At 52.9% G+C, this 14,152-nt stretch overlaps 1 protein-coding gene across 3 annotated transcripts in view; it reads left to right on the top strand.

Annotated features, from left to right (window-relative positions):
• TBC1D22A (TBC1 domain family member 22A) overlaps positions 1–14,152 on the top strand; it is a 260,169-nt gene that overhangs the window by 82,753 nt on the left and 163,264 nt on the right. For all 3 annotated transcript variants that reach the window (XM_081595008.1, XM_081595010.1, XM_081595009.1), the window contains one exon: positions 2,096–2,166. In XM_081595008.1, the coding sequence (XP_081451134.1) occupies positions 2,096–2,166 (71 nt within the window). The remainder of the gene's footprint in view (positions 1–2,095; positions 2,167–14,152) is intronic.

Here is a 14,152-nt window from a genome sequence, read left to right on the forward strand (position 1 = left end):
GCTGGGGATGTGTGTGTGTGTGAGTGTGCATATGTGTGGTCACTTTGCACAGTCAGGATTCTGCTGGAAAGGTGGAAGGGACGGATGGGCCCGGGTTGAAAGTCCACACCTGTCCCCTGTCAGAGTGGCTGGGACTTCTCCTGTCCACATCACGACACCTGGATCAGGTTGTAAGATCTCCTGGTGTGGAGTGGCCTTTTCATTCCTGCAGTCATACTGATCTTGGACCCTCAGTGGTGTTTCAGTCTGCTGAGGTTTGATTTTGGACCTTTCTGTCTGACATTTGTCTGCATGAACAGAAGCCTTCTTAGTAATGGGAGTCCATGATGGGAAAGACTTGGGGACAGGAAGGCCCCTTGGTTCGCGTGCCTCCGCGGCCAAGTCACCTCACCTCTCTGAGCCCATTCCTCGGTCACTCAATAGGACCGCAGCCCTAACTAACTCACGCTGCCTGGAGGACCTCACGCCTGAAAGCTCCCTTTCAGCACTAGAGTCAGAACTCTCTCTCACTGTGTTCACTGAAGGTACCGTCTTGTGAGGGTCCTTCATGAGGAGAGAGGTTCAGAGGACATCAGCGGCGGAGATTTCTCTAGGCTTTCTTCATAAACGATCCTCAGAAAGCCGGGCCTGTGCAGGCACTGAGGCCCCGGGAACATGATTGGTAAACATCGCATTATTGGTGTTCGGGTATTAGGTTCCTGCTTTTCATAATATCCTCAGGGAACTGGGGAAGATTTGATATTTTCTGAGATTGCCGTAAAATGCAAGTTACTGCTGGTGCTGTCGCCCAATTATTCTGTACTTATTTTACTTAGACTTTAGTAATTGGAAAAAGATTAGATGTCAGGACTTTGTATTTTGTTGATTCTATTACCAGAGTTCTTCTCTTTAATCATTTCCTTTATTCCTAGTATTAATCATTAGCTCTGAGCTGTTAAGGGAGGAACCTAACTTAAAGGAAAGAAATAATTACTTCCGTTTCGGTAGGACTGACTGTTAGGTGCCTACAGATTGAAGTGTGTTCTCTGGCCATTCGGGGCATGGGATGGAGGCACTCGAGGAGACCCCGAAGGTCAGAAAGAACTCGGGGCCCTGACTCTTACCCGCCTTCCCTGGCTGTGCCCTGCCCTGCCCTTGGTGCAGACCCCTCTGTCCCTGCCAGCCCCCCACTCTGTGCCTGCTCCCCAACCTTCGGTGTTCGTCAGGGCAGCAGTGACTTGTACTGTTGAAACTTGATTGTCCCCAGGGTGTGATGTGGCCACATCCTTAATCAGTGCTGTGTGGACACAAGCTTATCTCCACGAACTGATGTCTTTCAAAACCCCTCCTGACTTAGAGAACAGACTTATGGACGTGGGCCAGGGAGGAAGGAGTGGGTGGGACGAATAGAAGGAGGAATGTGGAGACGTATACACGACCACATTAAAGCAGGTAACCCGTGGGGGTTTGCTGTATGACTCGGGGCTCAGACCGGAGCTCTGTAACGACCTTGAGGGGTCAGATGGGGTGGGAGGTGGGAGGGAGGTTCAAGGAAGGGGGGACACATGTATGCCTCTGGCTGCCTCATGTTGATGTCTGGCAGAGGCCAGCACAATGTAGTGAAGCAACTATCCTTCAGTTAAAAATAGATAAACCTATGAAAAACAATCTGTCCTGAGAAGTACACCTCGTGTAGGTCTTGTTAAAGAGCAAGTGGTGAGAGTGACAGGGGATGAAGGAAAGATGTGAGGTTGGGAGCGGCGGGGGGAGAGAGAGAGAAGGAAGTGGGTGAGTGGGAAAGGAGGAGGCTGCAAGGAAGCGTGTCCTCTGCACCTCCCCTGTCCCTGTGGTTCCTGGGACGCTCGGGCCGTGTTGAGCAAACGTGTGCTAAGATGTAAACGCAAACAGGTCACGTTTAGCTTGGTTTGAATAGAGTGGTAACTACTCCGGTGTGTTGAAAACAATCAGTATCTGAAATTGTTCTCATTTAGGTTCATTCTGGTTTCATTCATGGGGCTCCTTGCCCCCCTAGGAACTGGGGGAGGGTGTCACCCACGGAGGAATGCTTTGCCTGCCGTCTATAACCCCGTTCTTCCCGACTCTCTTGTGTTGACAGAGGAGCTCAGGAAGCTGAGCTGGTCTGGGATCCCCAAGCCCGTCCGTGCCATCACGTGGAAGCTGCTCTCAGTAAGTTGCCCCCTCTGCGCCCCCGCCCTGCACCGCCCCCCCACCCCCCACCCCCCAGGTTCGCGTCATCCTCCCGTGAGGACAGGCTCTCCCGGCACAGCCGGGCTTCGAGCCCCGCGCGCGTCCCGGCTCCACCTCGCGGATCCGGCTTTGGCTGGGGCTGCGATGGCATCTCCCACCCTTTGCTCGTTTCAGGCTTGGTTTGCCAAGGCTGGCAGAAAATGAGGGTAAGTCATAACTTAGGACAGCTGTGTTCTTTTTCTCTGCTGTTATTATTTTTAAAATCTTTGTGGTATTTCCAAACCTGTATTACAAAACGGGTTCCAGCATAGAAGATTCTTTCAGCTCTGAGGACTCAAACAAGGAAACCTGTTTGAGGATTTTTTTTAAAAGAAGCATCAGTAGTGGTGATATTGGACCGGTGTGTGTTTGTGTGACGGAGGCTGGTCTGTGGCTTCCTCACACCCAGTGCGGAGCAGCGCGTTCTGGGGGCTTCAGGAGAAGGTGGGAGCTGGTTCTCGCCCTGAGTCAATGTCAGAAGTGAGCTTGGCCCTGCTGAACATCTCAGAGTTGTTTGTAGACAGCTTTCTTTCCGTTTCCTTTTTTTTTCCCTTATTATTTTGGGAACTAAGTCAGTAGAGGCCCCTAAGAGTTTACCCTAAATTGGGTCTGACTTTCAGTATTAAAAGACTCTTTCTTGCTAATGAGCTTTAATAAATTTGCAGCTTAGTACCTCGTAATCCTACATGCAGATGCAGCTCCGAACAGTGAATATTTATTGATCAAATATTCTCTTGCAATTAAAATTAGACCTGCTGCAATTGCTAATGTTTTTGTTCGGTGTTTTTTTATTTTAAGCATTTGTATCCAGTTTTCCCAACATCCTCTAAGAGAGGCTGCAGGCTTTCCAGGCCGCATTTTAGGAAGTTTCATGAAAACACCTGTCAGGATCTCTGTGGAGGTTTTGCGTTTGTGAAGGGTGTGCTCCTCCTGGTGGGAAGCCCTCTGTGAATTACGTTGTCCTGTCCTCTTTCCTTTAGCTCCCCGCCTCTGCGGGTCATGGTTAGACACCCTCACATGCTGCCCAGTGACTGCCTTGGAGGAAGAGCCTCCTGGGGTCAGCGGGCAGAGGGGCAGAGAGGGACATGAGATCGGCTCGGCTCGGCAGGTCTGAAGCGGGGCGGGGCGGTGGGCAGGGTCTGTGACCAGGGGCGCTGGGGTGCAGGTGACAGAGTCTGGCCTTCTCGGGCATTTATTCACGTCACCGCCGCTGATTACAGGGGCCCTTGTCCAGAGGCGGAGGGGAGCCAGACTCCAGCGCACCACAGTGGGGGCCTTGGGGTTGGTCGGGGGAGCAGCGGGATTTGATTCGGGGACCACAGACCGTGGGGTGCGTGGGCCGCAGGCAGCCCCTGTGGGCGAGAGAAGGGCGATAGTGTCTTGGGCACGTGTCTGGGGTCTTCACCCCCTGGGGTCTGAAAGCGGAGGTGGGCTGGGGTGGAGGAAAAGGGCAGAGGTGGCTAGGGCAGTTCTCACTCTCTTCGACTTGCACTGACAGATGAGTTACAAAAAAAGGCGCTGGGGACAGTGAGCAGAGCCCGTCCTTCCAAAGGCGGGCCACCAGGGGGGAGGGTGCTCCAGGGCTTCTTGGAGAAGGTGGGGTGCTTCTGGGCATCTCTAAGGGCGTTTCGGGGTTCCCCAGGTGAGCGACATGGGAGGTCAGGTGACCCGGGGGAGGCAGAGAATCAACTCTGAAGCTCCCCAGGAACCGGCGGGTCAGCTGACCCCTTGGAGGGGAGGGGATGGGAGGGGCGGGGAGGCCAGGTGCCCGGGGCGGGGCCGCCTGCTGAAGGCCTGAAGAGAGGGCGGGGGGCTGCGGGGTGAAGCCAGGCGCCCCTGGGGGGACTGCTGCTTGGCTCATCCCCTTGTTCGCTGAGCGTCGCCCGAGCACTTCCCGGGCCTCGGGCACGGAAGGGAAGGGAAGGGAAATGACCATGTCCCTGTGGCTCCTGGGGCCCGCCGAGAAGGAGGGATCCCCTGCCCTCTCTGCCCTCTGAGCCCAGGGCGGAGCTGGTCCCCCTGCAGACAGAGCAGGCTGTCCTCCCAGCGCACTGCTCTCCCCGCGTCTCTTCCTCTGCCTTTTCACTTGTCCTGCAAGCGTTTATAAGTGCTTGCTGTGTGCCGCCCCATGCGCGTGTGAGAGATCCCTGCGGAAGTAGCGGTCCGTGCCCCTTGGAAGGGGTAGGAGCTGGGATGGGCAGGATGGGAAGGGGAGGAGGGTCCCGGGCCATGGGTGTGGACGGGACTCGGGCCAGTGGGGAGAAAGCCAGCGTGGGTGCTTTGGGAGCGTGCTCACTGGCCTCCCAGGCCTGTGCGGGTGAGCAGGGGATGTCAGCCCTGCCTTCAGGGCTCCCGGCCTGCACGCGCTGCAGCCTTGGTGGGTGGGGAGGGGACCTGGGCGTCCAGGGGCAGTGAACCCACCTGGTTAAGGGGTGCCAGTTGGACGTGGGCATGGGCAGGCGGGGGGCAGTCTGTCCGTGGGGGCCGTCCTCTCCCATCCTGGGGACAGACCCGGAGCTTGTGAACATCTGTGCTCGTCCTGGGGCGCGGTCAGCCTCAGGGCGTGTGCTCTGATGCGAGACTCGGTGCACACCGTGAACCCCGTTCCTCACTCGGCCCGGAGTCAGCAGGTGCTTCTTGAGTATCTGTCCTTGGCTGGGCCCTTGACAAGTGTCAGGCCCACGAGTGTCCTGGAGGAAGAACCCAGAGGGCTCCTGGGGCTGCGGGCGGGGGTGGAGCAGCGGTCTTCCCAGTCAGAACTGGCTCTCAGTCATTCTCCGAGGGCCTCGCACTCCTGTCTCCTGGGGAGCTCTTGGAGATGCTTATGTGTGGGCCCACGGAGCAGATCCCGGGGTGGACTGCGGTCTCGGGGTTTGTACTGACTCCAGTGAGACGTGGGTTCCACCGAGCACCTGCCTGGGCAGGGTGGAGGGGGTGGGGGACGGCGCGGCAGGGACGTGTGGGCTTCGGGACTCCTCTCGACCTGCGGCTTTCCATTCTGGGTCCACATTCGTGTTACCCAGGGGGCTTGGGAATTGCTGCCATCTGGGTTCCCCAGGGGTGCTCACGTGGGCCCAGGGTGGGGATCGCTGCTCTAGGACACTCTGGCCCCCCGTGGGACAGGGCAGGGCACCCCCGAGCCCGCTGAGAGACAGGGCGTCAAGGGCAGCACCCCTGGGCGGAGGCGCTGGGAGGGCGCGGCTGGGCCTGACTCACCCGGAGCTGAGGGATGGGTGTTGGTAAGAATTTATGCTCTTTCCAGTTTAGGAAGACCACCACCTTTCCTGATGTGTTCAGGATCTGTTGTTAACACAACATGATCCCGGTGGTGTGTGGACGAGCACTTTCTTAATGGACGAGTAGGAGATGCCGCTTTAATGAAGAAAGATGGGAAGGCGGGCTCTGGTCACTCAAGAGAACTAACTCGTACCCCAGAGCTCACCGATAAGCCACCACTGACGCCATCTAACGCCGAAATTCCATGCAAGTGGTGCAGAAACTTTTAAAAACTAATGCTGTAGACACCGCTTTCCTTCAAATAGATAGCCAACAAGGATCCTCTGCATGGCACAGGGGACCCTGCTCAATATTCTGTAGTAAGCTAAATGGGAAAGGAGCTTGAAATAGGAACGGGGAACACATGTATATGTGTAACTGAAACACTTTGCTGTAAAACCTGAAACTAACACAACGTTGTTAATCAGCTATACTCCAACATGAAATAAAAATTTAAAACATTAATGCTCTAGAAAATTACATTTTTGGCTTTTTAAAAAAGCATTTCAGAAATATCCGACACAAACTAAGCCCTCGCCGCTGGCGGCGTTTGGTAGAGTGGCTGGAAATGATGAGCGAAGCTCTTAGGCCGGGTTTCCTTCTTTCCGTTTATTGAGGTGAGTTTGCACGTGAACCCAGTGGGAGGGAGCGACTTGATGTTTGTGTCACCGGGACAATTCTGATAGAAGTATATGCATGCATTGTTTTACATTTATGATTAGTGTTTTTATAGCATGCTAATACAGCAATTAAGTTTTCTGTAGTTCTGTCATTTAAAATTCATTGCATACTTGAATATATTTCATTTGCATAATTTCCAGTCTTGCCTAATTATCTGGAGGCCTCAACTTGCATGTGTGTGCTTTCCTTTAGGAAGGGGAACGTCAGGAGGCTGTGTGGGCTTGCTTATTGCCTGCGTCCCCGCTTCGACGCCCTTGCCTTTCAGAAGTTCTGTCTCGGTTCTTTAGTTAACATTTGAGGGTGGCGACAATTTCTGGGTCCTCGTTCCCGTTCAGTTAGAATCCACTGGCGGCGCCGCAGCTGAGCTGTGTCAGGCTGTCCCCTCCGGCTGCAGCCGGCGGCCCCAGTGTCCTGACCTGGCCGTTGCACGCGTGTCCACACTCCTCCTGTGCCAGGCCGTCTCGAGCTTGCCCAGGGCTGCCCGCGGCTGTCACCTGTGTCAGGGCGTCTGTCCTCTCCCTCTCCACCTCCACCCGCTCCTCCGTCACCAGACGCAGCCCAGAGGAGGACGCCGGTTCATCCCTGTTGCTGGTGTTTAGTCGCTCAGTCGTGTCCAACTCTGTGACCCCGTGGACTGTAGCCCGGAGGCTCCTCTGTCCATGGGATACTCCAGGCAAGAATACTGGAGTGGGTTGCCATTTCCTCCTCCAGGGGATCTTCCCGATCCAGGGACCAAACCCAGGTCTCCTGCATTGGCAGGCGGGTTCTTTACCACTGAGCCCTCTACTTCTCATGAGTTAGCTCAGACACGACCTCCTTGCCTCCTGGGTGGGGACCCTCCTTGGGGTGTGACAGTGTCATCCCAGATCTGTTGACCTCATGCGTTCATCCACCAAGTATCTGGAGCATCTGCTATGCCAGACAGTACCCTGAGCCCCGGGGATGTCTGCGAACAGAGGGGTGACGATTCCTGTGTGCTGAAGCTGGCATGCCTACGAGAGGAGATAGCAGTAAATGCAGCAACTAAATTTCACAGCGTCTTAGAAAGGCTGATGTTACAGAACAAAATGGGAGCGAAATGGGGGGGGGTCCCCAGGGCCAGGCTGGTGGCTGGGGCGGCGACCTGGGAGCTAGCACTTGGGAAAGGGGAGGGACAGGTTCCCGCAGGGTCTCGGCCCCACCCAGGTCCATGGGCTCCTTGGAGAGGGAGACACCAACTCCAGCAGGGCGTGGGCCCATGGGACGTGGTGCAGATCAGGCAGCCCCACAACTCTCTCTCTGACGAAGAGGAGGGTAGGTGCAGTGCCTAGACGTGTCCCTCGGCCCCGGTGCCGGGAGGAAGGTGGGCGCTGGGCAGGCGCTCCTGTGGAAGGGCCGCGGCGCCTGTGCCTGGAACCCAGACCCCAGAGGCTGGGAGCCGGCCCTGCAGAGGCGGAGGCAGTGGCTTCTTGGGGCGACACTGTCTCTTGTGGGCTCTGCAGCCGCCCAGCTCTGCCCACATCGCTGAGAGATTCTCTTATGAGGGTTCATGGCTGTGTTCCCAAAAAGGTTCCCTGCAGGCTAGATGTGGCCTGTGGGCAGTGGTCTGCCAACCCGCGATGCAGGGGATGGGGCCCAGGGCGGAGGGAGCCGTGAGCTCAGCTTGGCCTTGAGACTTGGGAGTACCAGGCGGGGGAAGAGAGAACATCCCTGGGCTGAGAGGTGGGAAGGGCCAGGCCGGGCCGGAGCAGGTGGTGCCGGGTGGTCTGGTCAGCGTTTCCACGGGGGAGGCCTGTCTGGTGGGGGGGAGGCGGGGCCTGGTCCCCCAGCAGCTGCCGGAGCGCCCAGCATGTGAGGGGGACGGTGGTTGGGTGCTCGGCCCCTGCTTCTGTGATTGGAGCCAGAAGCCCCGAGGGGTGGAGCTCGGGTGGGCCTGCTTGGGCTTTCGCCCTCCACCAGGTCTGTGTGTAGCAGGACACCCGGTGAGGAGCGGTCCCTCCCTTTTCCTTACCTGGGACTGTGGCAGTTTCAGGACAAAGAAAAAGAAGTAAACCGGGGTCACGATCACTGTCCAGGAGGTGATGGGCTTGACGTGGCTGTAAGGCCCACCTGGGCCTGTGGATGCCTGGGCTCCCAGACGGAGTCTCTGAAGCAGTGACTGCCCGCTGTAACTTCGTGCCCTTGGTGACGGGGCCGGGCTAGGGGCCGGGCGGAAGGAGGGCTCTGGGGGGTTTTGGGTGATGCTGGCCGAAGGGGGCAAGGTCTGAGCCGCTCGAGTGGGCGCTTTACCGACTGGTATGAAGGTGCTGGAGGCGGCCCTCCTCTTCAGTCCACAGTGGGGGCTGGTGGTTGTTTTTGTCGCTGGTGTAAGTGTGCAAAGTGGTCTGCTCTTTGGAATACAAGAGCCTCATTTGACCAGAAAAGGGAGGCGGATGGGACCAGCGGCCGCTCCTGCCCTGGATGATGGGCCGCTCACTGCTGACTCGCAGGGATCTGTCAGCTGGACCCGCTGCTGCTCTGGGAATAGCAGTGCCCCTTTCCCACGGGTTGTAATTAATTGAAGGCGTTTTAGGGCGGCTGTTCTTCGGGGGGCTCCTCCTCGCTACTAGAAAAGGTGGAGGGCAGGCGACACCTTTGACAAGCCTGCTGGGGTGTAAATTGCTACACCTCCTGGCAGGGTCACTTGGAAGAAAAGCATCAAGAGCCTTAAATATACCCCGTGTCCCATTGAGCTGACAATGCACTTGTAGACATTTTACTCCAGAAAAAATCAGACATTGCTCACGACCACGTATTTTAGACTACTGGACAATTGAAAATATTCAAATTGTTCAGAAATCGAGGAAAGGTTAAACGGAAATATGTAATAAAGGCATTCATATGGTGGAAGGCCCTGTAGCCCTGGGGGCCAGTGCGCGCAGAGCGGGGGTTGTTAAGCTTTTTCTATAAAGGACTGGTTAGCAAGCACCTGAGCATGTGTTTCGTTGGGTCACATGGTCTCTTTCCGACTCAGCTTTGCCTCAGTCATGTGCAAACAGCCACACACGTGGGCAAACTGGTGCGGCTTCGTGCCCCCGATGTCCTGTTTACAGAAATGGGTGGTGGGCTGGCGTTTGCTGAGCCCCCCATTCGAACAAAACGTTAAGTCAGTGGGAGCCAGGGTTCACGATTTTAAGTCGAGGTACGTAAGCACAGAATGTTGGAGAGGAAATTTCCTTAAAGAGGCCATGAAAAGGACTAATCATTAAAAGTAAATTGGGCTTTGTTCAGGTTAGGAGCTTCTGTTCATCAAAAGATGTCATCAGTGGGTGAAGAGCCGCGGGCAGGAGGAGGCGATGTGCACTGCAGGCCTGCCGTGCAGACGGTGCAGCAGGCGCCTGTGAATCAGGAGGGAGGCGGGCCACCTAACAGGAGGGGAAGGGGCTGCTCCCGACTGAGGATGCGCACGGCCTCCTGCCGGCCCCTGGAGAGGCAGCTGAGGCCCATGAGCTGATGGATACCTCCGAGAGCCCGTCAGCATGGCTGCAGGGAGAAGGTGGTGGTGCCCGGTGTTGGGGAGGGTGCAGGCCAGCGGGCGCTCTCATGCACATCCCACGGGAGTGTAGTCACTTGGGAAAATTCTTCAGCAAAACCTGTCAAAGGTACGCCCACCTGGTAGTCCTGCTCCTGGTATATACCTAACGAAATGGATGTCATGTGCTGTAAAAGGCAGGCATGAGAACGTTTTTCGCAGAAACTAGGTCACTACCCAAACGTCTGTTAACAGAATGGATTTTGTACATGGAGATGATATGCGATGGTGAAAATTAGCTACTGTTTCGTGTTACAGAATAAATGAATTTTTCAAATGTATCACTGAGTTTAAGCAATAAGGCAAAAAAGAAAAGAAAGATTCCATGTGTGTAAAGTTCAGAAACAGGCAAATCCTATCAGGTGTCAGGAGTCAAGGAGGACCTCTGACACTAGGTCAGGAGTAAGGGTCAGTGACTGGGAGGTCCCCAGAGTGCCCTGAGATATGTTCATTTTGTGATCATTCACACACACTTTTGGGGCAACATGTGTGCACACACACATTATGTTTCAATACATGTTATTAAAAAGTTTAAATGATGTGGTCCAAATGTGTTAAAACAAATGTGCAGGAGTGTGTAGTTTATAAAACAGAACAGATGCTAACTGATGCCTAAAGGGAGATAAGGGGGATGTGTGTGCTCACACAGCTGAGAAGAGGCAGCTGGACTTAGGCTGACTTCATCCTCAAGGCTGAGCACAGCTGTCCGTGAGTCAGTGCTTTATGGTGGATCTGCTGCTTGTGATTCTCCCTCATGGTCACAGGATGGCTGCCACAGTTCCAGACTGTGCACATTCCTTTGATTCACAAGCAGCAGCAGAGAATGCCCCCGTACCTGGCTTTTGTGCCTGCTTCCTGTCCCCCCTTCTCCCCCGAGCCTGTTGGTCACTGCGGCTGGTGAGATGGTGGGGCATATTGGCCCATCAAGACTTGTCCTGAAGGAAGGGGATTACTCATCCTCAGGGAGATATGGTGCCCAGAGGCTCTTCAGGGTGCTGTTTGACAAAGGATGCACAGGTGTTTAGCAGCAAACACAATGACGTCCACTGTGGGTGTGGAAACACTCTAAAAGGCAGACAGCACCGCTGCTGGGTTTGTTCATTTGTCCACTTTTAGGTGAAATCACTCACTGGAAGTTTCGGTGCCTGCCAGGTGACTGGTGCAGTGAGCCTCACGCCAGGTGCTGCTGGGGGGTTGTGTGCGTGGGTACTGCTTGGGCTAGGTCCCCCCTCCTGGGAAAGTGACCATTAAAGGGATGCCTGAGGGATGAGGAGGGACACATAAGCGATAATAAGCTTTAGAACGTCTAGGAAAAAAGCAAGGAGGAAATCCTTTTCATGCAGGACACAAGAACCACTAAATATAAATATAAAAGGAAAACTTTGTCCTTTGGACTTCATGAATGTTTAAAACTGCCATTGCTTGAGACATTAGAAAGGCAAGCCACAGGCCAGGAGAATATAATCAGAGTGCATATATTTGACAAAAAGACGTGCATCTCGAATGTATGCAGCACTCATAAAACTCAGTAAAGAAAACAAGCAACTGGATGATCCAGAGGGATGGGAGGGGGAGGGAGGTGGGTGGGGGGTTCGGGAAGGGGAACACATGTAAACCCATGGCTGATTCTTGTCAATGTATGGCAAAAACTATTACAATATTGTAAAGTAATTAGCCCCCAAGTAAAATAAATAAATTTATAAAAAAAAAAAAAAGAAAACAAGCAACTGGTTAAAAAAAATGGGCAACAGATTTGAACAGATGCTTCATCAAAGACGAGAAGCAGTGGCAGAGGGGTTTGTGAAAAGATGCTCAACATGATGAATCATTCGGGAAATGAAGTAAAAGCCCTTGACGAGGACTGATGTCTAGAGATGGACAACACCAAGTGTCAGGGAGCGGGTGGGACATGTAAGGTTCTCAGACCTGGTTAGTTAGTATGGAAAACGGTATCATCCTTCTGGGAAAAGATCTGGCAGTTTCTGAGAAAACCAAGCATACACCTACTTTATGACCCAGTTACCCAGGAGAAATCAAGTGTATATCGTAAAAGCCTTGTACAAGAATATTTATAACAGCCGTTATTTAAAATAACCCCAAACTAGAAACAACTCAAATGATCAGCAAAGAGTGAGTGGCTTCACAAACTGGTTTAACCGTACCCTGGAAATTCCACTCAGGGAGAAGGGGGGGGGCGGTCACTGCTGGTTTCAGAAAGAATCTCCGGAGACAGCAGTCTGTGACGTGGTGTTTGTCTTTCTCCTTCTGACTTCACTTTCAGCACGATAATCTCTAGTTGCATCCGTGTTGCTGCAAATGGCATTCTTTCATTCTTTTTTATGGCCGAGTAATATTCCATTATTTGTGTGTGTGTGTGTGCGCACGCGTGTGTGTGTATGTATGTATATACACATTTACGACATCTTCTTTATCTGTTCATCTGTTGAAGTCTAAAATATGACACAAATGAACTTATCTACAAGACAGAAACAGAGCCACAGACACGGAGATGAGACTTGTGGCTGCTGGGGAGGATGGGGGGAGGGAGGGAGGGGGAAGGACTGGGAGTTTGGGGTTGGTCGATGCAAACGATTACATTTAGAATGGATAAAAACAAGGTCCTGCTGTGGAGCGCAGGGAACTGTATCCCATCTCCTGGGATAAACCGTAATGGGAAAGAATATGTAACTCTATAAAACTCCTAGAGGAAAACATAGGCAAAACACTCTCCGACATAAATCACAGCGGGATCCTCTATGACCCACCTCCCAATATTGGAAATAAAAGCAAAAATAAACAAATGGGACCTAATTAAACTTAAAAAGCTTTTGCACAACAAACGAAACTATAAGCAAGCTGAAAAGACAGCCTTCAGAATGGGAGAAAATAATAGCAAACGAAGCAACAGACAAAGAATTAATCTCAAAAATATACAAGCAACTTCTGCAGCTGAATTCCAGAAAAATAAATGACCCAATCAAAAAATGGGCCAAAGAACTAAACAGACATTTCTCCAAAGAAGACATACAGATGGCTAACAAACACATGAAAAGATGCTCAACATCACTCATTATTAGAGAAATGCAAATCAAAACCACAATGAGGTACCATTTCACACCAGTCAGAATGGCTGCTATCCAAAAGTCTACAAGCAATAAATGCTAGAGAGGGTGTGGAGAAAAGGGAACCCTCTTACACTGTTGGTGGGAATGCAAACTAGTACAGCCACTATGGAGAACAGTGTGGAGATTCCTTAAAAAACTGGGAATAGAACTGCCATATGACCCAGCAATCCCACTGCTGGGCATACACACCGAGGAAACCAGAATTGAAAGAGACACATGTACCCCAATGTTCATCGCAGCACTGTTTATAATAGCCAGGACATGGAAGCAACCTAGATGTCCATCAGCAGATGAATGGATAAGAAAGCTGTGGTACATATACACAATGGAATATTACTCAGCCATTAAAAAGAATACATTTGAATCAGTTCTATTGAGATGGATGAAACTGGAGCCCATTATACAGAGTGAAGTAAGCCAGAAAGAAAAACACCAATACAGTATACTAATGCATATATATGGAATTTGAAAAATGGTAACGATAACCCTATATGCAAGACAGAAAAAAAAGACACAGATGCATAGAACAGTCTTTTGGACTTTGTGGGAGAAGGTGAGGGTGGGACGATCTGAGAGAATAGCATTGAAACATGTATATTATCATATGTGAACCAGAACGCCAGTCCAGGTTCGATGCATGAGACAAATGCTCAGGGCTGGGGCAATGGGATGACCCTGAGGGATGGGATGGGGAGGGAGGTGGGAGAGGGGTTCAGGATGGGGAACACATGTAAACCCATGGCTGATTCATGTCAATGTATGGCAAAAACCACTACAATATTGTAAAGTAATCAGCCTCCAACTAAAATAAATAAATAAATTAAAAAAAAAAAAGAACGTGTGTATGTGTATAGCAGAGTCACTTTGCTGTACAGAGACTGGCACAACATTGTAAATCAGCGGCATTTCAGTTAGAAAGAAAGACAGCACTCTGGGTGAGGGCGGCCCTGCTGCCGGGCTCAGGTCCCCGTGACTCCATCTGCATGCGGCTCTGGGGTGGCCGCTGAGACGCGTGGGGAAGGGGAGTGACTCCCCGCTCCTGCTGGCCGAGGAGGGCACTGGGACGGACCCGGGGTGACGCGTGCTCTGATCTTCACGGGGCGGTCACACAGCTGCGCACCTTTGTCACATGTCACGGAACCTTCTGTTCTGTGTGGGATGCGGCGGTAGTGTTGACTGAAGAAGTGGGAAACGGGAGACAGCTCTCTGGGCCCTCCGTGGCCGCCCGTCGCTGCCTGACCCTCTCTGAGTCAGGACCGGGACTGCGGCTGCCAAGACCCAGGAGTCTTGGGAG

Source organism: Giraffa tippelskirchi, chromosome 4, assembly GCF_054371585.1.
Source record: "Giraffa tippelskirchi isolate mGirTip1 chromosome 4, T2T-mGirTip1v1.2.pri, whole genome shotgun sequence".
Classification (NCBI taxonomy): Eukaryota; Metazoa; Chordata; class Mammalia; order Artiodactyla; family Giraffidae; genus Giraffa; species Giraffa tippelskirchi.